Raw genomic sequence first — 26564 nt, 5'->3', positions numbered from 1 at the left:
GAGCCCTGCTGAGTGACTCGCGGCTCCCTGAAGATCGTAAGACCTCCGAACTGGTACCTGAGCCCTGCTGAGTGACTCGCGGCTCCCCCAGACTCTCACGGTCCTGCCGGACCCCAACTCCGACCACGTATCCCCCAGCTCGAGGATTGTGAGCTGTGCGCCGGATACGTCCCTGCTTGAACCGTTACCAGAGACAGTCCCGCTACCCCCTACCTTTCCGAGACTCTTGAGCCCGTGCTCACCTTGTACATATTTGCAGTGATACCTATTTGATAAAGCTTGTTCTGAGAATACCCAGTGTGGTCTCTCTGTGTCGTGTGGTGCCAGAAGTACGATCCTAGTTGCGAGATTCCTCCCCCTGGGGAATCTCCCGCCAGTGCCCGGCTACAATACTACACGGGTGGGACTCAGGGAAGTCAGGACCCCTCTCCGGGCTCCTCTGAGGTCGCCGTCTAACAGAAATGTAGTTTGTTTTACACAAGATAAGTTTTCATTGGCTGCTGTGAGTAGCAATAAATAAGAAAGAGAAGCATAATACGAAGCCTCCGGTCCTGTAATAGAATACTGTCCATGCTTATTTTATATGAGCGCTAGGGATCCTGGGACATGTATTCCATGTTTTAAACACATCTCGACGAGGGTCTGTTATGTTTTAAACCCACTATCTTGTTGAGACTAGGGGGTGGGGGGGTTCTTCTAGTTTCAACTGCTGAAAACCTGTATGGTAGATGGACAGGGTTAAAAGGTATGTAGTGTTCTTTTAGTTGATGCAGGCAAAAACAGATATTGCAATGCCTATTCTGTCTAATGGAAATGCAGGTGTGGATATTCGTATCGCTCTTTCTAATCTTGCGGATCAGAGAAGTGCATGTGTATCGTCAGCCCCTTTGGCTGATTAGAGTGGTGTTCATTGTACCTCATCGTTCAGGCCTCTTTTGGATGTACCTAATCAGTGTGTCCATCTCTTTTCCATGTAGAACAATCTTTTGTTTGTATTTGGATCATTTGAGGAGATTTGTTCTATAATGGTCCATTCAAAGTTGCTCTCAGTATGGTTGTTCTCAAGGAAAGGTCTCATGATCTTAGTTGCAGTCTTTTGGCGTCTGATGGTACTCGTTAATGCATACTCTGGCTTTTTGAGTGGTCATACCCACCTACCTTTCACCACACGGACATGCGAGCATGTATATCACATTTGTTGACTCTCAATTAGTTAACCCCCTAATGATCCAAGGAGTGGCAAGACCCAAATCTAGTTGCTGCATTCTTCTTCAGATGTTGCAGCAGCCACATGGGGCATGTATCACTACTGGTGGTAGATTCCAAATTAACACTAGGTTGGATCTAGTCTTTTGAGGCTGAGGGCATGTGTGCACCAACTCCTCTCTTACGGATTTTCCATGCTTGAATGAGAACATAGGTTGATCCTGACTTTAGAATGTTCTAGTGTTTTCTTTTTCAACCATATTTTTATTGACATTTTACATTTTCAGTGACATTTTGCACGAATCTCAATTCTTCGGAACACATTTACTTATATTGCTATCATAATGTTTTGTTATTCGGGCGGTGAATAGTTACGTTTTTTTCACTATTGAAATCATTCTACAGAGAATTGCTGAATATAACTGGGGGGAAGAAAACTGGGGGAGGTGCTCATGGGGTTCTGGGTACAGGTGTCGGATGGGGACTTAGGGCGGCATGTGTCTCGGTGAACGGTGGTTCCACAAGTTACCAGGGGTGAAGTGAGGGAACCTGCGGTCGGTCTATTTCTGGGGATCCAGCTTACACTTAAGGCGTGAAGCCCGGCACTGATACCTAGTGACGTTAACTGTGCACTGCAGGGGGTCTGGCATTTGTGTTCGCGGCCTGCAAGTGCGTTTCTTCTGGTGTGTGAGGGGCTCCCTCCGGGTCGTCATGGGTTAGTGATTGTTTGAATTGATTCAATAGGATAGCCCAGTCCAGTGATATAGGGTGTTTGCGTGTCCCTTTCGCCTCTTCTTCTCGTAGTGTTTCCTCCTCTGCCAGTGCCCATTTGTGTACCGCCCCCACCCATGCAGCAAGCGGAGGGCCTGTAGAGGACCGCCTGTGCATGGCTATGTTCCGTTTTGCCAGTAGGATAGCCAGTGATACAAATCTAAGGGGCACTTTGTGTTGTTTCCTCCTCTGATATATACCCAACGCAAAGGCTTCCCACGTACTCAGATATGTAAGTCCGGTGAGGTCCTCGAGTGTCTTATGAATGTGTTGCCAGTACGATTGCAATGTGGGACAGCTCCAAAATATGTGTTGGAAGTCCGCTGCCTGCGATTGGCATCTGGGGCATAATAACTGGGTGTCGGGGTAAAAGCGTTGGAGACGCGCTGGTGTCAAGTACGCTATATGTAGGATATAGAACTGTATATTCTTAAAGTGCGTTTCGAGACACCTTCTTAGGGTATTCAAGGGCCCTTTCCCATTCTTTCTCGTGTAGAAAGCGGCCAAATTCTTCTTCCCAGGTGGCCCGACGGGTCTCTAGTGGTTTGTTTCCGAGTTCCCTGATGGCTTTATAGATCCAGGTGACCAAGTGTCGTCCCATTCCCATGTGTAAGATTGTGTGTACGACCGGGTGCGTGGCTGGTTCACCTGTCAAGAGGTCATGGTACTGGCGATAGTTTGCGAGGAGTTGACGGTGGAGTAGGAACTGACCGGCAGGGAGATCATGGTCCTCTATCAGTCGCTGGAAGGGCCTGAGCTGGCCATCTTCAAATAGCGACTCCACCTCAGTGATGCCACAGTCTGTCCATGTATGTAGCGTGTTAGGTGTATAGAAGTGTTCCCATTTGGGCCATCCGACCAGCGGAAGAAGGGGGGAATATGGAGGCCTCCCTGACGACATACGGTGTATCCTTTGCATGCATTTGCGTGCCACCGCTACCTGTACGGGATATGTACGTTTTGGTTTGGTGCCCGGTAGGCGTAGTCGCCGGAATTCAGGGATGGGCACGGGACCATTCGTGGTGTGTGTCTCCCCTATGTGTCTGCCTGCTGTCAAGGGGGAAAGCCACTGCAGTTGTGCAGCTAGGAAATAGGATTCGAAGGATGGGGCAGCCACTCCTCCTTGTGTTGTGGGTAGTTGTAATTTAGCTAGTACTATCCTTTGCCTGCTTTTCCCCCCATTTCAGCGAGCCGAGGAGCGCATCTAAGTCTCGAAAGAAGCATCTGGGCGGGATGATTGGCAAGTTTTTGAAGTAGTATAGTAGTCGAGGAACCATTATCATTTTGGCGATGGCCACTCGGCCAATTGGAGCTAACGGGAGGTTTTTCCAGAATCCTATGGAGGATCTGATGCCCGCCAAAGCCCTACAGTGGTTACCATCGTAAATGTCGGCCGGGGTGTGATAGAGACGAACTCCGAGGTATCGGGGAGCCTTTCCGCTCCAAGCGATGGTCTGATCTCCTAGTCTGACGACCCGGGGGGGGAAGGTTTGGGTGTAGCGGGTACAATGTGGACTTCTCCCAGTTTACGCGTAACCCAGAGACTTCCGCGAATTCTACCAGTATGGCCCAGATAGGTGTTAAGTCCTCGGTGATGTCCCTAATATATATTAAAAGGTCATCGGCATACTATGGTATTTCCTACGGGAATGCCCCACTGTTCCCCCTCTCGTCGCAACCGTATGGCCAGTGGTTCCACCGTGAGGGCGAAAAGCAGAGGTGAGAGTGGGCAGCCCTGCCTCGTGCCGCGCTGCACCTCGAATTCTGGTGAGAGGTAGCGCCCTATACGAACGCGCAAGGTGAGTCTGTGTATAAGAGACTAGTGTATGCCAAGAGAGTAGGGCCAAGTCCTATTCGTTGTAGAACCGAGAAGAGGTACTGCCACGTTAGGGTGTCAAAAGCCCTTTACAGGTCTAGTATAAGGCAGGTTGCTCGGGGTAAGTGACACTAACCTGATCTTGGACATGGAATAGTCGGCGTATATTCTGGGATGTGTTTCTGCCGGGGACGAAACCGCACTGATCGGGGTGTACCAGGGCCCGTATGATTTGTGTGTATCTATCCGCTAATATCTTGCCTAGAATCTTGCAATCAGTGGAAAGGAGCGTGATGGGGTGGTAGGAAGCCATCAATTGTGGGTCACGGTTGGGTTTTAGGAAGGTCACGATAACCGATTCCTGGAGGGATTTCGGTAGCTCACCTATGTCTAATGTTGAGGTATACATCGCCGCCAATCGGGGGACCAGTAGGGAGGAGAAGGTCTTGTAGTATTCTAAGGGGAATCCATCTAGCCCCAGTGCTTTGGTGCGAGCCGAGGAGCGTAGGGCATTAGTAATGTCTGCTGGTTGTATCTTCGCCTCTAATGATGTAATATAGTGGTCTATTATATCCTGCTCGATCAGGGTTGGGTACCGGTAAACGTCCGAGTAGTGTTGGTGGAATGCTGAGAGGATCTGGTCTTGAGATCGTACTAGTTCACCATGGGGTCTATTACTTCAGTGATGGTGTTCATGCCGCTGTCTTGTTTGGTTAACCATGCTAGCAAGGTACCAGTTTTATCGCGTTCCTTGTGCCTTCGAGTTGCATATGACCTGAAATTGTAGCGTCGAAGGTCGACGCTAGCCATCATATATTCTGTCCTGGCCTCGGCGACCCGCGCCGCTGCTTCCTCCGACATGTCATCCTGTTTAGTAACGGTGGCGAGGTGTTTTTCGGCTTTGGTGAGTGCTTGTTCCAGGGTCCGTTTTACTCCCACTATTTGTTTGATGCATTCTCCCCAGGCTACCACTTTGAAGGTGTCCTGTTCTATCAATGTGGAGGACGTTGTGTGCGAAGTAGTCCTGTATACTTTGCCCCTGGTCGTGTGTGAAGACGGAATCTGCTAGGCATTCTCGTGGGAGATGCCATGTAGGGACGGGTGGGTGCGGGGGTGTCCAGTTTAAGTGCAGAATGTGAGCATCGTGGTCAGAAATGACCCTCCCCATATAGTCTGTGTGGTGCACTTTAGGCAATACCGCCACGAAGCATAGAAACCTGTCTAGACTGACTCTAAGGTTATGTGGGACGGAGTGGAATGAATATAGTCTAGTCTGTGGGTGGTGCATTCTCCATACGTCAGTAAGTGCCCATTGTGTGAACCAGGCTTTGAAGCATTCTGTTTGTTTCTGGGTGGTTGAGTGTGTGGGTGGGGGGTGGGAACGGTCTAGTATGAGGTCTAGCGTACAATTGTAGTCGCCCCCTAAAATCCATGGAATGGAGGCAAATTGAGCAAGTATCCCGTTGAGATGTTCCCAATATGTGTCCTGTTCTACGTTCAGGGCATATATACTTCCCAACATTACTGGGTGGCCATTGAGGAGGCCCTCTAATAGGGCATATCTGCCCTCCTTGTCTACTACCCGTTTAAGTTCCTGGAAGGGGGTCCCTGGTCGGATCCAGATCAGAGCTCCCCGGACATAAGTGGAGTATGACGTGGCACATATGGTACCCCGCCATGTGGACTGTAGCTTGCTTAGCTCGGTGTTAGTGATGTGCGTCTCATGTAGGAACGCGATTCGGGCGTTTTGGCGCTTCGTGTATGAGTATACAGCATATCGCTTGCGAGGCGTGTGAAGACCACGGGCATTAAGAGTTAGGATGTTGATGTCAGTATTCTGTGTCTTTATAGCCATGTGAGGTCGTCAGTGCTCATTTGGATAGGCTGTGCCTGTCGGGACCCAGTGACCCGTGCGTTCCCTGTGGTGTGAGGAACATATGCGTTACCATCCGCCTCCCATAAATATGTCCCGGGTACCCTATTACGTGTATTTCCATGAGGGGGTAGTGTGATGCAGAACAAGGGTAGGAAACTGTGAAAACTGGGGCCGGGAAACTTTCCCAATGCTGAGGACCCCTTACCATTCAGTAATACGTCCAAACCTACTCTCTCTAACAGGAGAGTACAACAGTAAACAATAGGGGTGGTAGTACGCGCTAGGCGAGACGTTTCGCCGATCGGGCCTTCGCAGGATCCTGGAGCGCCATCTGGAGCCAATCAAATCGTGTCCATGTCGCATGTTTTCAAGAGGGGAGAACAGATTATGTAAGTCGTTTGGGGTTGGCAGTGAGATCCATTCATGCTGGGGAGGAGTTCCTTTGTCCATCTCTCATGGTATCAGCTGTCAGGGGAGTGACTAAGGGGGTGTAACGGCGTCCACTCCGGAAGCCATGTAATAACTGTCGCCCTCACCTCCTGAGGAGAAGAGGTGTGGAGCTCGATCAATGTCTCCTGCCTGGGAGGAAGCTTGTAGGTCAATCACGGCTTGTAGGGCTCCACCTCTTTCTTTCATGATTTGTTCTAGGTCTGGGGAGTCTTGGGTGCCGGTCCGGGTCATTGTCTTTGCCCCGCTGTGTTGCTGCTTTTGGGTGCGTCTCCTGGGTCGCGGTGGCTTAGAGGTCGGGTCGCGCGTATAGTCTGTTCTAGATTGTTGCGTGCAGTGCTGGCCCGCCCATTCGTGTGCCTCTTCTGCACTTGTGAAGAAGACGGCCAAGCCATTATAGAGTATTTTGAGACAGGCAGGGAATAGGAGAGAGTACTGAATTTTGTTCGCACGCAGACGACGTTTTACCTCCAGGAACAGAGATCTTTACTGTGGCACCGCTCGTGCATAGTCCGTGAACACCATTATCTGCCTGTTTTGCACATGGATGGGGCCTGTTTGTCTGGCCGCTCGGAGCACAGCATCCCGATCCCGAAAATGCTAAAACTTCGCCAGCATCGGTCTGGGGGGTGTTCCTGGTGGAGGCTTGCGGGCTGGTACTCTGTGGGGACGATCAATAGAGAAGAACGCCATCCTCTCCGCTGCAGGGGTGAATGATTTCACCCAGATTTCCATGTATCTCAGCGGGTCCGTACCTTCGATTCCTTCCGGAAGACCCAGCACGCGGACGTTGCAGCAGCGCGAACGCCCTTCCAAGTCGTCGGTACATTCCTCAATGGTGGACAGGCGGCTCAGGACTTCCTGCAGTGTTGTTTGGTGTGCCTTGATAGTGGGTTGCATTGCAGCCAGTTCCTTCTCCCCCTCCTTCACTTTGTCTGCAAGTTTGTGGTGATCGTCCCGTATGAGGCTGATATCAGTTGCGTCTGTGCCTAGGCGCTTTTCCATTGAAATCCTGGACTGTTCGATGGCCGTCAGTACTTGATCCAGCTTATCTGAGATTGAGGAGTCTGTCTGAGGCGTGGGGGATACGGCCACCCTCCTGGCGGTAGGCATGTTTTCAGGGGCGGTCTCAGGCACCGTGGTGTGCTGGGTTGCCCTTGGTTTCCCCATTGTGACGATTTCGAGGGTCTTTTGTGTTGTAGACGTCATGGAGGACGGCGGGTGCAGGTCCGGTGGGCGGTTGGTGCCTGTCTAGTGGGATGCTGAATTATGCAGGGTCAGTGGATTTTCGTGCTGGAAGGGAGCTCCTGATTCGGGTGTCACTGTGCCCAGATTCGATTCCCTGCAGGTCTTGGGAGGTCGTATGGTGCTGCGCATGTCAGCTCCAGTGAGTGGGGCGCTGCGGGGGTCCCCAATTGGGCGACAGTCTGTTTCTTTGGTGCGCCCTCGGCGGGGTATGTAGGCAGGGGAGCAGCAGAGGTTATGACGTAACCATGTCAGGGTCAGACAGCATCCATTTTAGGCACTTCTGAGGCTCACAACCTTGAGGAGGGGGCCTCGTCGTCACAGCGGGTCCGCCCGCGATAAGAGGCCCAATGGCTCACCTTAGTATCCTATGCGTGAGATGACCAGCGAGGTTCCCAGGCTGTGGCCTTAACAGCTCTGCTTACTGTGGGTCCCAGACGCCATCTTGGGTTCAGGTGACCTCGGGGAAATGGACAGTCCCGCTGCGTGTGTGGTGAGTGTAGCAGAATAAGGGAGGGTGGAGGAGGTTTACAAACTGCCCTCCACCCGTTGCTGACTCTCACCGCCAGCTCAATGGAGTAAGATGTCCGTAGGAGGCCGCCGGATCGTGGTCTTAACTGTGTAGGTTCGCCCGGGACCCAGGTGCCATCTTTAGTCCAGGCGTCGTCAGGAATGAAAGGCTCCCTCAATTGCCGCCGGGTCTCCCCTACTGCAACATGAAGTTCACTCCGCGGGTCTGTAGTGCAGCGACCAGGCGTTAGGAGTGGTTGCGGCGGCTCGCCAAGTCCTGTCACTTTCGGCAGAGGTAGCCTTGGTCCGTGCCGCTCGGAATCTGCAGATCGCAGCGGACGGGCGCAATCTTGTCACCGCCAGCTCGGATCCCGTTTTCTTCAATTTTCCCCCAGCGGTAGCCACTGTTGTTGGGACTGAGGTGAACCAGTGGGTGCAGCTCACCCTCCAATGCTTGTTCGGTGTTTCGGCAGCTCAGAACGGCGCTGAGGAATGGGCGAAATGCTGGCCCGACCATGGAGCCTCAGCAGAGCACGTCTGCCCACATAACCGGCTTGGCCACGCCCCCAATGTTCTAGTGTTTTCTAACTATCTCCTGGACCGTATTTGAGTGCAGACCAAATGTAGTCACTCATATCAATCGTTCAGGGGTTGTTCTCTGTGAGATTTGTAATAAAGTGTCCCTCAGAGTGTTGAATGCCCTTTTCCGAGCCTTGCGAATCACTTTCCTGCAATAGCTTTTGTCCACTAGTTTCTCTATTAGACATTGCATGTGTGTTAGAACTGGGAATCTCTAGTTGGCACAGGTATGCACTTGCGAGAAGCAGGGACTCTCAATTCTAAGTCAGAGTAAGGGGATCACCCTTTCAAATAACCCCTGCACACCCTTTAGGTAGTGTGGCACAAGCAGTCAAGACTATTCTCAGGGCGTCATAGGTTAAGCATTTGTGAACACATACAGTAATGCAATGACACACCACAAATGGACACCAGTCAAGGTTATATCAAAAAATAGTTCTCTTTATATAAGGCTTAGCACAAGACCAGAATAACGATTAAAATGACCACAGTATTATTTTAAAGTTCAATGTTCTTGTAAAAAGGCTTAAAATACAAAAATAGGCTTCTTTTACTCAATTCTTTTCAGGCTTTGTACGGTCCGTACCTGGGTGTGCGACTCGTCCGCATTAAAAACAAGGAAAGTACGAGTCAAACAATCGGTGCGGACTCCGGGGTCCGTGACGCGCACGCTGCGGTGCGCACAGAACAAAGTACCTTAAGTTCGTGGGGTCCGCGCCGGACAGTGCGGGACAAGTTGATGGGTCCGGGTCGTAGTTCGGCAGCGTATTCAGATGCTGGTCGGGTCGCGGCGTTGGGACGCGGCGTTGGTACGGGACCTTCAGGGATACATGCGGATGGCCCGGATCAGCTTGCAGAGTCCGTGGCATTCGGCGTTAGAGCCGTACCTTCGGTGCGGATAGGCGGCGACACTTCTCGGCGCCGTACAGCGTACGGGGAGGATCAGCGTACTGCGGCTTCTCGGCTCTGAGCACGGCACGGTGCAGTACGTTAGCAGCGTACGGACCGTACCTGCGGGACGATGGCGCTGGGGTACGGCGTACAGGGTTCGGCAGCCAGTGTTGTACGTCTCAAATCGGCGGGGAAGGTTAGGTGCGATGCGGCCAGGAGGGATACGGCGCGTACTAACGCTTTTGGATCAGCGTAGACGCACGGTGCCAGGCGGCAAAGACACGGCTTCACGGCGGATGGGGTACGAGGCGTACTGGGGCCAAATCCAGCGGGAAACAAGCACAAATCGTCCAGGCAATTCAATTTTGGAAGGCAGATGAGTCCAATGGTCCTGGGACTCAGTTCAGGGGGCAAGCTCTTCTTCCAAGCCCTTGGAGATAGTTGAAAAACAAAGTGCAAAGTCTCTTTCAGTCTTTTCCTCTCCTTTCTCAGCAAGGCACCAACTGCAGGCCAATCCCCCAGGTCAGGGAAAGTTACTCCTCCTTCAGCTTCTTCCAGGTCCTTCTGGTCAGGCAGAGTTCCTTGGTGGATCAATCAGGATCTGATTTCTTAAGAGCAGGGCTTCTACATTTATATCCAGTTTCTTTTGTCTTTACAGGTCAGGGGAGCCTTTGCATAATCCCAGTCCAGTTCTTTTGAGTGAGGAGCACTTTGTTGTTGGGACTCTGGCTTCTTCTTTCATCAGGCAGGGCAGAGACATCAGACGCTCCCCAGGGGGTGGAGCCAGCATTGTGGTGGCAGAGCACTGCCCTATTCAGAGTCAAGGTGCACTCCTCCCACCCATCCTGGTGTAATCTCTCTATTCACCACCTGGTAGCCCCAGCCTGTCTCCTGGAACTTCCCAGCCCTGTCACTCAAGCTACACACAAAGAAGATAGCCCTCCCCTCCAGAGGCGGACTGAAATGGTTAGGCACGCAAAGGCTAACTTTCTAAAAGTAGCATTTGCAAACCCAGGATATTAAAATAACCTTTGCTAAAAGATGTATTTTATTATTCTGAGTTCAGGCATACTAAACATGAATTTCTACCATGCTTCCTGAGCCTGCTAGGATTATAGAGTGTTATAATCTAGCAGCCCATTCTGGCCTATGGAGAGCAGGTAGCCTTACAATAGTGAAAAACGAAAATGACTGTAATTCACTATTAGGACATGCCACACACCTCAGGGCATGTCCTACCTTATCCTTACAATGCACCCTGCCCTAGGGCCTACCATAGGGGTGACTAATATGAAGGTAAGGGAAGGTTTAGGGACTGGCAAGTGGGGACACTTGCCCAGTCAGCATGACAGTACCAGACTGCATGCAGGTTCTGCAATGGCAGACCTTAGACACATTTTACCAGGCTGCTTCTGTGGGTGGCACAACCAGTGCTGCAAGCCCACTAGCAGCATTTGGATATACAAGAGAGGAGAAAAGGACTGAGTGTGCTTTCTATCAACTTGAAGAAGAATCTCCAAGGGCTTGAACTAGAGCTTGCCTTCTGCTTGAAGTCTCAAGGATACAAGACTTCACCAACCAGCTCCCCCCTGAATTCCCTTGCTGGGAATTGAAGTGCCTGCTGTTGTGCTGGGCCTTCTGAGAGACTGTGTGTCGCTGGGAGCACAACGCAGCAACGAGAAGCGCGTCGACACCGCAGCTGCGGAAGCGAGACGTCGCCGCCATCATTGCATCGCCAAAGCGTGGCGCATCGCCGGAGAAGCGGGACGCAGGGCCTGTCGCGGCTCCAAAGATCAATCGAGTCGCCGCACGGCTGTCGGGTGTGTTGCATCACATCAACGTTGTCGCATCACAACCAAGACGCCATTTTGTCACATCGCACAGGAGAAGAGTATCGCTTCGAGGTGCCAGCATTTCTCATCGCACCGGAGAGCAGTAAGAAACCGACACATCAACTCCCCACACAGTAAGGAAGTGAGCATCAACTCCCCTGTGCAGCAGTAAGAAACCGACGCATCCACTCCCCTGTGTGTAAGGAACCGATGCATCACCTTCCCTGCAACCCTTTTGTTTTCTTTGCGCTACGCATCTAAGGTACATTGAGAGTAAAGTGTCGCATTTACAACCTAAGAGAACTGAGCTATTTTATAACATTTAAGAGACTATTTTTGAGTACAGTATTGTGGATTTTTGTTGTTTGGTTTTGTGTTAAGTCTATATAAAAATACTCATTTTTATAATACAACCTGGGTGGTGTCCATTTGTAGTGTTGTCACTGTATGACTGTATGTGTTCACAAATGCTTTACACACTGCCTCTGAGATAAGCCTGCCTGCTCGTGCCAAGCTACCAAGGGGGTGAGCAGGGGTTATTTTAGGAGTGTAGCCCCTTACCCTGACTAAACACAAGGGTTCCTATTTGTCACAGGTACCTACCTATGCCAACTAGAGACCCCCAAATCTAATAGGTCTCTAGGTAGAAGTCATCTTCAAACCTGAAATAAGTTCTTGTGAGGGATGTATGTGTGCAGTCCATTACAAACTCTTGGTGATATGGATGAGCATTCCAATTCCGATAATTGGTCAAGCACTCTCAAGGACTCCTGTTGTGGTATAGAGCGCTTCAACATCTATATTCTACAGCCTGCGGTTGTTGAGAAAGCTGCTTCCGTATCTTCCCACCAAGCACCGAAAAACGTTAGTACAGGCTATGGTGATATGCCGCCTCGATTACGGCAACACACTGCTGGCCGAACTCGGCTCCTCCCTGCTAAGGAAATTGCAAGTCATCCAGAATACGGCGGCCCGAATGATCCTTCATCGCCCGGCCGGCGCACCCTCAGCCCCCATCTTAGCTGAACAACATTGGTTTCCCATTAGGAAGCGGTCCCAATTCAAGACCTGTTGTCTCACGTACAAGGCCCTAAACGGCCTGGGCCCTAAATACCTGGCTAATAAATTAATCAAGAAGACCTCGATCTTAAATCTACGTTCCAACGCCATGGAATTGCTGAAAACTCCTAGAATTCGGCGAGCCCGCGCAGGGGCTAAGTCGTTTTCTTGTCTTGCGCCACGGTACTGGAATATGCTTCCAATCACCATCCGGAAATGTCCTTCCTTTGCTGCATTTAAGAGAAAACTGAAAACCTTTTTATTCCTTGCTCCGTAATTGATAACGTGGAATCTCCTCCTCCCCCTGTCTTTTTCCGCCCTCAGAAACGATCAAAGCAAGCGCCGAGATGCCCCCGGGTGATTCGCGCGCTATAGAAAATTTCGTAACATAACATATCATCAGCAATTGGTCGCTGGGATCAAATTGCATGTTGCTCAATACATTGAGCATATCCTTGGTATCCTGTATAAAAGATGGCCATCTCTTTACCAGAGGTCTTAGGAAATGGTCCATAAAATTTGACAGCGGTTCTAGTGCGGATCCTAAGCCTGCCGCAATGGGGCCGCTTGGTGGGGACTTTTTACCTTTGTGGATCTTCGGTAAGATGGAGAAATATTGCACTACTGGGTTAGGCTCTATCATAGACCCTGCTTCGTGCCTGGTAATCATTCATTCTCCTCTGCCTCTTTTATCATGTATGCTATGTAATCTACTATGTCTCCTGTAGGATCTTTATTCAATTTCTTGTAGTTCCTGTTGCCCTGCCTTTGTCCGCTCGGTTTATTATTATTGCAAACTCTTGAGCCAGTTCTGACAGAGCTTTCATTTCTGATTTAGAGGTGCCAGGAAAATCCCAACCATTGGTGTTATTGAAAGAGTCAGGCTCTCACGTCACAGTGTTCTCGAAGGCTTGTATCGCAACTGGTAAGGCATTGATCGGTGGATTGAACTGTGATTTTCTTCACAAGCATGTGTTAGTCTCCTTATCTTCCATTGGTTTGTCTTTGAAGAAAGCTTTCAAACACAGGATATGAAATAATTCAGCCATCTCTTTCCTCAGTTGAAAGGTGTCATGTTTCTTTGAGGAGACATATCCTAACCCTTTATTCAGTACTTTAAGTTGTAAGTCAGTGATTCTTTTGTCGCTTAGATTGGCTTCTACATCCTCCATGCCTGTTCCTGGCTGTGGGGATTGCTCCTTCTGTTGCTCTTAAATGTTCCACTGCACTTTGTGATAGTGTCTTCTTCCTCTGCCCCTCCCCCTGCCTCTTGCTAAAAAAGGCATGGGAGGTTGGAACCATAGTAGGTTGCAGAATGGAGTTGCGGGGGGCACTTGGTAAGGATTCCAGCCCATCGGTATCTTTTGGGACTGTGGGGGACCAAAGTATTGTTTCTGATATTGTCCCCTCCTATATCTACCCCCTCTTGTTCTAGGGTTGGGGTAATCTGTATTGCTACAATCACAAGATTTTGCAGAAGTGCTGTCTGATTTCTCGCTCTTCTTGCACTGGAAGTCTTGTTTAGAGCAGGGAAACACCCCTCCATGGAGAATTTATTTTCTCAAATCTTTCTGGAATTTTGTATTTCTGATATTGTTAAATGTTCCTTGAACTCGTTGATGACCTTGTTAGTGTCTTCAAGTTTTTTTTAACACAGTGATGGACACCTGCATTTTTAGTGCTTTCACTATTCTTTATTTTAATCAATAAGGCATTTGAAAGTTTTTTCGCCATCTTTATAATTAGTACTAACCAGTCCCTGGTGCATTTCCATACCACCAGGGACCAGTTTTTTTCTGAACTTGGCATCCTTTCAAGAAGATCCGTGGTTCATTTGTAATGATCAGTGTTGGAAAGGCGTCTGCCGGAAGGGGGTTCGATACACGTCTTGCCCACCCCTTTGACCCACCTCTCCCAAGTAAGCCGAACCAGGCGCGCACACTCTGATCTGCACTGTAAACAGAGGGACACCACACGTATTCTTTGTAGGACGATAAGTTCTTTTATCGATGATTTCAGGGATCTTTATGACCCAAAGGCAAATAGTACAGCAGTGGCACAACGTACCACAAATCAGTCGTGGGGAATGGGGGTAGCGGGACAGTCTTTCAAGATAGTGTCTCTGCGAAATACCCTGCGGAAGCTCACAATCCTCGAGCTGGAGGGTGTCGTGTCTCTGGGCGATCTCTTATCGAGTCGTCCTCAAGGGGAGCGCCGCGAGTCTCTCAGCAGGCACAGGTAGTCGGATTTCAGGAGCCGCGATTCCGTCCGCAGGCTGGAGAGGGGTGACCAGATGGTTCAGTAGCTGGGGGGCCGCGAGTCACTCAGCAGGTCTAGGTGGATCAGTGTTCGGGAGCCGCGACCTCGTCCACAGGGCTCAGATGGTTCAATAGCAAGAGGCCGCGAGTCACTCAGCAGGCCCAGGTGACTTCAGCGTTCAGGAGCCACGACAGCGTCAGCAGGCTCAGATGGTTCCAGGTCTTCTCTGTCCTTGTTCCTCCGGCACCCCTTGTTATACTCCGCTGGTTCTTTGAAGTCTGGAGTGCTCGCAGAGGGGGGACTGGGGTGACGGAGGGGGTTCGGCGGGATTTCCTGCCGCTCACTCCTTTGGTCTTTTCAGGTGGATCTGGGAGGGACCCCAGACGCTCGGTAGGGGAGGCGCCTGCTCCCCAGGGGCCGGGTGGGCGATTGAGTCCTCCCGGGGAAGGCGACCCGAGGTGTGACTGGGCTGGCGCCTCTGGGTCTGGCTCGAGGGTTCCCGCTCCCTCGGTTGGGCATGCGTGGTGGGGTGTTGAGTCTGTCAGGTCTCTGGCCGGCCCGTGGATCGGGGGTGGCTGGGGCGGCCGGAGTCGGGGATGTCGTGTCTTGAGGGTGGTTGCAGGTTGGCGGGACGATGGAGAGGGCAACGCCGTGAGGCCGGTCTCACAATCAGGCCTTTTGGTGACACATTACCCCGTAAGTACTCAGTCATTTCTGCACCATGAACTAATGCTTTCATCTGTGCCCATTTTAATTCTGTCAATGCCTCCCAACCACTTGTGTTGGTAATGGTTTAGCTGACTATTGTGTCACCTAAAAGTGATGGTGCTGATAAAATCACGTCACCATCAAAGGCCAAGACTTTTGACATTTCTTGGGAACTTAGGTACAATGCTCCTAGTTAATGACCTCTTAGTCTTAATTAAACTCTTAGAGTTGAGTCGCTCCTCAGCATATCAAACCCCACAGGAGAGAAAAGAAATATTCACTCACGTATTGGGTCCTGCGCTGAGAAGAACACACATTACACCTTCAAATGTCCATATTCCATCTTTTATTTCACATCTTTCTTTAGGTACGCTTGAAACAATTCTTCATCTGGTATGAAATTCATATCAAAACCAGCAAATACTTGATAAGAAATCTTCATCAACAGAGTGGGATATATATAGCCAAAATGTGTTTCGCGAAGGTTTCGCTTCTTCAGGCCTATTGATAAGAGAATATACCACTTTTAAACACTTAAAAGTATATACTTCACGGTCAAAAAGCCTTTTTAGTAGAACAACAAACATAAGACATCCGTAAAACATACATAAGGCGTCCGGAAAAAAAAAACCATCTGTTTTTGAATTCATCAGAAAACCACAAGGCAGGGAAGGAGGAAGACAGCAGTAGTTACAAAATAATCCTGAAGGTACACACCTTCAAATACATTAGTAAGAAATTATTAACAGTAAAGTTGAGATTCCATATATAACATGTTTTACAAGCAACATAACATTTGCACATCGTATTATCTTATCATCACACTTCGCACATATATAAACATGATGACAACCTTGGATATTGGAGTTACAAATTCATCATATGAGAAATCTTTTGGTAATTGATCCAAAGCAATGATTTAGGAAGAACCTAATAAATATAGAGTATCCAAATAAACTCATAAATTCCTACCTAGGTTAGGAATTTAAAGTTGTACCTTAATTAATATGATCCCAAAACTTAAACTTGATTTCCAATTTCCTGATCAGGAGTTAGCCAAATCCATCAACCAGTGCTTCAGCTAGTAACTTCTTACAATAACTAGATAGAAATATATAAGAACTTAATATAGAGCACAATAAATATATGTGAGCTGAACACCCCCATACATATATAGTGGTAATCATGCCAGAGAATCTTAGATGGATGCCGACTCTCTAATCATAAAACTAGCCGCACTCAAGCACAGAGCATCTTGCCTGTAACTGAAATTCCACAGTTTTAGCGGGAGCTCTTCAATAGGTAATTTAAAACTGAACGCTTCGTCAGCTCAAACTTCAGCCAACTGAAATACAACGAATAAGATATAGCGTGAAATGAATGAACGTCCCCGAAAAATATATATAACTTGAAACAGACAATAACAGATAACACATCAAAGTAAAAAGATCAGCAAGAAGCCGGTCAGGACACCACGCCTGCCTTTCTATTCAACATACTGAAAAGGACTAGTGTAAAATGCAAAAAGCTATTCAGGCAAGCGAAAGAAACTCTTCATCGGCTAAGAAAAACAAAAAGAGAAGTATTTTAGGTGAGAGCCATCCCTCTAACTAACTCCACAGGGCACTCCATAGCTTTGCTGTTGCCGTCTGTCCCTAATGATACCTCCATCGCACGGTGCGATGCGATGGTCGGTCTATATATAGTGAAGGCAGGGTGGTTAGCTAACCGTTGGTTGCCAATTAACCCATTAAGTTCAAAAATTCAAATATGGACAGTTAGTCAAACAACCATTGATAAATGCAGGAAGTTTGCAATCAATCCGAGTCACTCATTCATAAAGACTAATACAGAATTGCACAGGATTTTGCATATGTTTAAAAATGGCAACAACCAGAAAGGTTGAAATAAAGGAAGATAATTATCAACACCCGTGGGAGCATAAAAGAAAATTGAAAATAAAAATCTAACATATACGTAAGGGAGAAGGCAGGTATCGAACGTCCGACTTCAGAAGAACACTTTCAGATCGAATATACATATGAGCTGCTAGGTTGCATGAGCAAGGCTCGCTGAGTCAGCCTAGATAACACAATGCATATCACTCGTACTCAAAGACACATATGCCTATGAGTTAGATTCAAACAACACAGATGTAATAATTATTTGCATGCAGCGAAGCACAAATCTTCTGCAACGCATAAAAAGAAATAAAATAAAAATAAGCAAAACATTCATGATGCTGTCCGATATCAAACTCCCAATCCACGGAGAGAGATATGCAGCACTATACCAATAAACTATTAAGAAGATACAAGTCAGTAAGACTCACACTCTTTTGTAATGATAAAATTAGATAAGTACCCATGAGGACAAAATCAAAACGTAAACAAATGTATGTGTATCTCCAAACTCCGCAATCAGGTCAGTCCATGTGTCCGATCCCCATAAAGATTTATTTTAAAAGTTACAACATGTTCCCATCTCCTGAATATCATGATCTCACAAGTAAAATGTTGAAGAATGATAATGAAATGACCAAAAATGGGCATCAACTGTTAGCCCCAGAGACAAAGTTACAAAACTCTAGATCTTTGAGCTACTCAAAATGAGAAAGGCCACATGGGCCAATATGACTCGTATTCATGGATAACTACAGAAAATGATTAGTTGCCAATGAAGAGGAAATCAGAAATAGCTCCATACTCTTTATTCCAGGCAATCAGTATGTTGGATCCCCAAAGTATATATGGAGTTGCAACATAAGGTAATTTCACAAAGATGTATTATTCTCATATATAGTATAATTAAGACACTATACCAGTATATACAATTCCCTATACAAGTTTAAGCCAACATTTACTGTGTTGAGCTTATTAATCCAATAGGTTTATCTCATCCTAACTTGTTCCTTCCTATTGTCCCCTCTGCTATAGAGTTTGATTGATTCAATACCAATAAATCTAATGTCATGTAAATCTACAATGGTCTGTTCAGTATTTAAGTGTACTGCCATAGGGTATTTGAGATCTTTGTTCTTAATAGCCCTAATGTGTTCTTTCCATCGTTCCTTCAATTTCTGAGTTGTTGAACCTACATACTGGTTTTTACATATACAGTAAATATTATACACACAATGTGTTGTTTTGCAATTGATAAATGAATTAACTTTGAACTGTTACTCTATCGCAGAGTCATAAAACGTTTTGCTATTATTGGTAACATACTTGCAACATATACATTTGGAACATTTGGAACAACCCACTGGTAAATCACTAAACCAGGACGTGGCAATGGGTTCTCTTGGAGCTGATGTGAACGTGACAGAGTCACTCGGGTTTAAGATATTACGAAGAGTAGGTGCTTTCCTGTATGTAATGAGGGGTTTGGCAGGTAGTATTTTGTTTAAATCTTTATCACATTGTAAAATATTCCAATGTTTCAAAAGACTATTATAAATCTCTTTGTTGCCCTCACTGCATGTTGTAATAAAACACACATCTGTATTAACATTCTTTGTAAGGGTATTCTTCCTAGTATTCGATTTAAGGAGATCTGATCTACATATCTTACTTGCTCTTAATCTAGCTCTTTGTACTATTCCTTCAGGGTAACCTCTTTGAAGGAACCGCTCTGTGATGCATCTCTCCTCTATTGCATAATCTGATTCCAAGGTGCAGTTTCTTTTTGCACGCAGATATTCCCCATATGGGATATTCTCAATTTGTCTCTTGGGGGTGGCCTAAATTTGTATGTAAACCAGAATTAGTAGAAGTAGGTTTTCTATATAACTTAGTAGTAACCTGCCATCCTTAATACACAATTCAAGGTCTAAAAAACATATTCTTTCTTTGCTGTATTCCAAACTCAAAGTCACATTGAAACAATTGTAATTTAAATATTCATGGTAATGGATAAGTTCTGGGACAGTTCCATGCCAATTAAAAACACATCATCTATGTAACAGCCCCAAAAAATCACCTTATCAGTACTTCCACATGAGCCCACCCAGGCATGCACCCTCTCATACAAACCCATTAACAGATTTGCGTAAGAAGGAGCAAACCAGAAACCCATGGCAGGCCCTTTCAATTGGTGGTACAAAATATCCTGATAGTAGAAGAAGTGGTAATGGAGGACAAATTCAGCAAGATCTATAATCATACAGGAGTAGGAATAATAACTAGCTGACCTTCTAAATAGAAACAATTTCAAAGCCTTTAGTCCCAATTCATGAGTGACATTCGTGTACAAACTACTGACATCCATCGTAACTAAAATATAATAAGATTCCAATGTGATACCTGAGATTTGTCTAAGGAAATCTTGAGAATCTTTGATGAAAGATGGTAATGTGCCAACAAAGGGAGCTATGTAAATATACACAAATTTAGAAATGTTCTCAGTGTGTGACCCAATCCCTGCAATGATCAGTCGACCAGGGGGTATTTTGCCCCCTTTGTGAATCTTGGGCAAGAAGTAAATGATGGGAGTAACAGGAAAAGAAACATTAATCAATATCTAACAATTCCTGATCTCTATAGTGTTTAAGTTTGTTATTTAATCCAGAAATTAATGATCTCAAAATAGAAGAATCTACTCTTTTGTATTTGGTCTTGTCTCATTGCTTCTCCATGATAATCACAAGAATTACGGCATTTCCCCCTTTGTCAGCTTGTTTTACGATTATCGATTTATTAGATCTCAAGCCATGAAGTGCTTCTCTTTCTTTTTTATTCAAATTATCATGATCATGACAGGTCTTATTTTTTTCAATATCCTGCATTACAATTGTCAGAAACAGATCAATAACATTGTCACTTTGCAACATTGGGGTAAAACCTGATTTATCCTTCAGGCCACTGCTGACAGTACAATCTACCTCAATTCCCAAATTAGGTGCAACATCTTCAATGTCACAATGGCTTTTTTCAGTCAGACTTACTAATAATTGAACGTCAGAAAGTTGTTGAATCGACATGGAACTAATGTCCCAGCATATAGATAAATGTTTTCGAGTCATAGGTTTATTAGCAAAAAATGTATTGATTTCAATTGCCTAATAAACCTCAAAAGGTCTACTTTAGCTGGGTTTGGGCGCAAAACTCAGTCCCTTGTTTAACCTCTTCAGTGCCCATGACGAGATAGTCTCGTCATGGAGCACGGTTGCGCTGTGCCCATGACGAGACTATCTCGTCATGAACCCCACCCACTAACGCAACCCCCGGCACAGGAGGGGGAAAGGGCGTGGCACTGAAGGGGTTAAAACATCTAATTCATAACGTGTCAACACCCTGCCAGACAGATTGGTCACTAGATTTACTGTTTCACTCTGTCTCTGCGATCTTGTCCTGACTCCATATGAGTTTATTTCTTCTGCAGTAAGATTTTGATCTCCCTCCTTTGGTTCCTCTACCTCTTTTCCACATATCTGGCTTTCTATATTTCTAACTTGTGGCTGCATCTGCAGCATCCTGATTATTTTCATTTCTTGTAAAAACGAAGACGAAGTGGTTTTAGAAATTGATGTTGAGGGATTGTCACTTTCAGTCTCACTACCACTAATTGCTATGCTAGATATACTGCTGACACTAGACTTGTCGCCAACTGGGGCTCTGGCTTTGGGAACTGAATCTTTTTTCAAGGTAGTATCAAATTTGTCTTTCTATCCAAGTAGTTATCACACAAGCTACTTGAGAATTCCAATCTATGGCAACTTCTGCCTTTTCATATTTAAGAAGAGATTGGGTAGGGTCAAATAAAGATATTTGAGAGGTCGTCTAACCCACAACGTATTGTGCCATGCTTCCTCATCGGTGACCTCACACACTAGGGTAGGAACAAAGCCACCCCAGCGGACTCAACTTACCTCTTCTTAAATGTGAAACGACAGAAGTGACCATAGATTGGAAATCTCAAGTATCTTACGTGATAACTATAAGCCAACTCTCCCAGGTTTACAGGAGAGAGCACAAGCACTTTAGCACTGGTTTAGCAGTGGTAAGATGCAAAGAGTCCTACGGCCAGCGAAAATGAATTCAGCAAAATGTAGAGGGTAAGGCAAAACGTTTGGGGGTAACTCTGCAGGGAGGGGCAGGTCCAACGCTCATCCATCCAACACACCAAAACTATCATTCTCGGTGATGTCAACTTCCCAGACAATTCAAGCATGAAAAAACCCAAAAGATGTTCTCTTTAACCTCATCAACATGTTTAATGTGGTACAACATATCACCTAATCAGCACACTCCAAGGGACATATCCTAGTCCTCATTTCTCGACACCACAAACTATCCATTGCAAGCCTCCCATACCCCCAGACCAGACCAGCCACCTCACCATCCCCATCACCCTTCACAGATTCCAACCAGCACATTAAGGTCAATCCAGAAGAGAAAAACAAACCTTCAGATCCTTCAAAAACTTTTTATTTGGCAGCTTAAAGCTCAATCTTATCTCCCACCCTTCCACCTGCATGTGTAATGTCTACACCCTTGTCTCTTGTCTACAGTCTTGTAAACAATTTCAACTAATTTCTGGAAAAACATGTGAACACCTAAGCTTCTACTAAAACATGTGCAAGCTGAAACCTTAAGTACTTTGGTACTCCAAAGACATTGCTGACAAAAAAAAAAACGCCAATGCCTTCCTTACTTAAGGCATCTTCCCTTAAGATCTCAAGACAGGTCAGATCCTCTGAACCCTGAAAAATTTCACACTAGTCCCTGACAACCTTGGCAACTACCAGCCGATCGCTCATCTAACCTTTTTTGGCAAGGTCATTTGAAAAGCAGATTATGCACAACTTCAGGATCACATCAACACCAACCATCACCTGCATGATAATCAATGTGGCTTCAGATCACGACGCAACATGGATATACCAGCTCCCTGATATATCATAGATAATGCCCTCAGGACCACAGATAAAGAGTAATACTTTCTCTTTAAATTACCGGATTTCTCAGCTGGGATTTACAGGAAATGTTCTTTACTGGTTCTCCTGCTATCTATGCAACTGATACTAGTGCATTCACAAGAGTAACATGGGTAACTCCAAGTCCCAGAAGATCTCGATCAGTTTCCCACAGTTCCATCATTTCACCTGTAATGTTCAATAGTATATGGAGCTCCTTAGGGCTCTATTCACAGTTAAAAACTAAAGTTCACCAATTTGTTGATGACACAAAAGCACATTTTAAGGACTGCTCTGCTGCAAACCTCTAGTGCCTAAAACACCACTTCCACCTTATCCAGACCTGGATGTCCAGCTCCTGCCTGAAGCTTAACCTGGCTAAATCAGAATTCCTATTGTTTGCTAGGAACTACAACTAGTCCAAATATGTCTCAATGATATGAACCTGATCTGACTCTAATCTCAACATTCTGATAACGCAGAGTCTCTCATATTTAACCTTGACACAGATCTCACCCTCAAGGAACACATCACAAAGAAAAATAAGACAGCCTGGCCTCAGTTCTCTCTACTGAAGAAATGGAAACCATTCATACCAGTAAGCAACTTCAGAACTGCTGTTCGTGCCCTCATAATCTCACCTCCCGCACTCCATCGTGGCCCCACTAAAGGGGATCCCCCATGCAGCAGTACGCCTCATCAAGGGCTGGAACAAATATGACTGCATCAGCCCCACCCTGTGGGAACTTCACTGGCTGCCCTTGCCACCTTGCACCATCTTGGAAACTAGCTGCCTATGCGGTTGACAAGCTGAACATCTCCAGTCACTCTCAGCACACCCACAGCCAAGACACCATCAAACTGGAGATGAAGAAGCACAAAAAAGAAAAATAAGACAACAGACCTTTTCCATATATGCATTCATGACCAGGAACAACAGCCCCATTAAATCAGAACTGCCCCAGCCCTCTTCCAATTTGTGGAAGAGCTGAAGACGCACCTCTTTTAAGAACACTTCATTATGATGCAGAAACATTCCACTTTAGCTCTTGGAAACCTGCTGACATAATCACATTTTTGCTGTGTCTTTCCCTTGTAACATGTACAGCATTCCACTGCCTTTCAGCTAGATTTGTGCTATATAAATAACACACAGACATGTATAGTACACTGCAGCTGCCTCGCGAAAGCTATTCTGTGTTTTTACTATGTTTCATTTGCTATGCTTTTTAAAACAAAAGTCCTCCTATTTTAACTTTGAATCTCACCTGACATCAGGCAGAGGCTTGCTCAGTGAGTTGGCCGAGTGCCGAACGTACTTCCTGGGGCACGCCCATTGGGGGCAGCCAATCAGCAAGGCAGGAGGAGGAGTTAGGCTACGAACCGGCCATTTAATGCCGGTTGCAGTGCGGGAGGGCAGCGGCACGCTGGTGGCATGCCAAAGGCAAGCCCATCTGCACCGTCCGCCGCCATCTGGGGCCAGGGGCCAGCCATGATGCACAATTTTTTAAATACACATTGAGAAAGCTTAAGCAGCTCCACTCTATAAACCTCCATCTGAATCCCTCTATGGGCCCTAAACTGAGCAAATCAAATATCATGAAACTCAGGGATGTCTTCCCCGAATTTCATCATCCCTCCCCTGCTCTGGCAAACACTCAAAAGCAAGACAGCCAGGGGACACATGAACAAACAATTACATACTTAAACACACGCTCCCTGGCAAAACATAAATTTGATATATTTCATCTTCTAGATTCAACAAAACCTGATATTCTTTTACTAACTGAAACTTGGCTCACTCCAGAATCAACCTCAGACATCTTGGTTGCTCTCCCTAACAACTAATATATTCTTCAGGCCAACCGGCCAGTGGATAAAAAAAGGAGGTGGGGTAGCCGCTATAATTCGTAAAGATTTGAAATTTACTATGCTTACCACTATAGACATTACCATAGTAGATAATCTAGTTATTAAACTAGACTCGGCTTCGGTACCTTTAATTTGTGTACTGCTCTTTAGACCCCCTCAGAGCATGCCCCTCTTTCCTCAGGGATTAGGTGAACAGATGGCCTACTTAATCATTAATCAGGCAAAAAGTTTGCTCATTAGTGATTTTAATTATTGGGCCAACGACATGGCAGGCAGTTGAAATGATCGACCTACTCAGTGGGTTGAATTGTATTCAAAACGTAACATCCCCTACACATATTAAAGGAAAAATCTTAGATCAAATTGGACATCCAACCTTGTAGTATCCAATTTGACAGTGTCCCCAAGCACCAGGCCTGACCATTCCTTAATAAAGTTTGTGATCTGCAATACAATCATAGGCAAAACCTCAGCTAAAGGAGGGCTGAGGGCAAGGAAATTGAACAATATCAACATTAATGCCTTCTGCAGCACACTGGCAGACACTGCTCCCATTAATCAGCCGTCTGTCGATCTTAGTGCAGAAAATATCACAGACTGGCTAACAACAGCAAGTAACGAACATGCCCCTTTCAGGATAATTAAAGCGGCAAGGCGCCATGAGGCACAGAGATGGTTCTCTGAAGACCTAAAAACCCAAAAGCTGGCCCTGCGCCAATCAGAATGGAGGTGGAAACGGAACTACTCCCCTGATAAGAAAGACATCCATCTAGCTCAACTAAAGGAATATAAGAAATCTATCCAAGTCACTAAGGCTAGTTATTTCTCTGTGAAGATAATGAACTCTACCAACAAATCAAAAGATATATTCTCAATTGTCAAAGAGTTATCCAACACTGATAGAGTCACAATAAAAGCAGTGCCATCTCAGTCACTCTGCAACTCATTGAATGCCTTTTTCATTGACAAAATTGCTAAGATCAAAACCAGCATCCCCTCAAGTCTTGCATATGAGGCCCTGCCTACGGTCTCAATGAATCCTAAGCCAGTGCAGGGTGCGCAAATGAGCACGCACACTACACCTATTTGACAGACCCAGTAGGAGTATAGCTGGCGAGTTTTGGACTACTTGCAGTTTCTTTAGGAGGTAGCCAGGGATACCCACAAAGAGTGCGTTACCATAGTCCAAGCGGGACAGGGATCAAGGCACAGACCACCATTTCTTTGGAAGGTCTAGTCAGGATGCCGAAACAGGTCCCTTGACCTGTGTTGAAAAGTTCAAATTTCCATTGAACCGAATGCCCAGATTTTGTGCAGCATTTCTCCCTGCACTAGGCAAGGGAAGTCAGGGGGCCACAGCCTCTCTCTGAAGTTGGCAGCAAATGAACCGTATAAGAGAACCTCAGACTTCCCTTCATTACACTTCAGCTGCGCCTGAGCAAGCCAGTGAAAAACAGAGGACAGGCAATGTTGCGCAGCAAGGACTGAGTCATTGTCCCTACCCCAAGAGAACACAAGCTGAGTGTCGTCAGCGTAGGCCATCACCTTAGCCCCTAATGATTCCGCTAGATAAACCAGCGGAGTGACATAGATGTTAAAAAGAAGGGGGCTAAGGGATGACCCCTGCGGGACATAATATCGAATCAAAAATATTGAGAGGACAAAATATAGAATGGACATAATATAGTTGGAAATAATATCGACATATAGGTAAGTAATATCGAATGTCATTATATCGACTGTCATTATATAGTATGTTATAATATAGAATGTCATAATATAGAATGTTATATCGATTTTTTTTAAATTATATTATATGTATATGTATATGTGTTAAAAGTATATAATATTTTTTTAATGTATGCTACAATTTTTTTAAAGATAACAAATGTTATGTTAATTAATATTTGAGTATATTTGTTCCGTAGCGGGTTGTGGGTTTATAGGGTAATAGGGTAATAGGGTGGGAAGTAATTGAATTTAAATGTAAAAAAAAAAATAATGTATTAATTAATAATTTATTGTTTAATACTTAATATTGGTACTTAATTTTTGCGTATATTAGTTCCGTAGCGGGTTGTGGGTTTATAGGGGAATAGGGTGGGAAGTAATTTATTTAAAAAAAAATATTAATTAATAATTGTATGGTAATAATTAATATTGCTAATTACGTTAATTAATTTATTACTACATATTTTAAAAAGTTATTAAACGTTTTTAATTACTTGATGGATATGTAAATTGTTAATAATTCGTAATTAATTATATAATAATTATTAATAATTAATGTATTGATATGTTAATTTTTTGAGGAGTGTTCATAGGGGAGAAGTGTGGCTCAATGGTTAGAGCGGTAGACCCTGATGCAGAGGTCTGGCCCGGGACCAGGATTCAATTCCCGCCTCGGCGGCTCTTGGATTCAATTTCCCCAGGCCTGATAATTCTCGCCTCGGTGCCTATTCTAATCATGGGTCCCACTGTGCAACTCTGGGCAATAGCTTGCTTAATCTCCACAACGGCCCCCACAGCGCTAGGATGCCTGGCTTCACCTTGGGGGGTGCCCAGGAGTGGACATCT

At 45.9% G+C, this 26564-nt stretch overlaps 2 protein-coding genes across 5 annotated transcripts in view; both read left to right on the top strand.

Moving 5' to 3' along the window:
- LOC146817187 (uncharacterized) overlaps window positions 1–4846 on the top strand; it is an 83938-nt gene extending 79092 nt beyond the window's left edge. Inside the window, exon 4 of the mRNA XM_085609077.1 lies at window positions 4758–4846. Coding sequence (XP_085465203.1) covers window positions 4758–4846 — 89 coding nt within the window. The remainder of the gene's footprint in view (window positions 1–4757) is intronic.
- COLEC11 (collectin subfamily member 11) overlaps window positions 1–26564 on the top strand; it is a 417003-nt gene that overhangs the window by 305303 nt on the left and 85136 nt on the right. The gene's annotated exons all lie outside the window — the stretch shown is intronic.

This window comes from Triturus cristatus, chromosome 6, assembly GCF_964204655.1.
Source record: "Triturus cristatus chromosome 6, aTriCri1.1, whole genome shotgun sequence".
Taxonomy (NCBI): Eukaryota; Metazoa; Chordata; class Amphibia; order Caudata; family Salamandridae; genus Triturus; species Triturus cristatus.
This window is presented reverse-complemented; position numbering and strand designations above follow the sequence as displayed.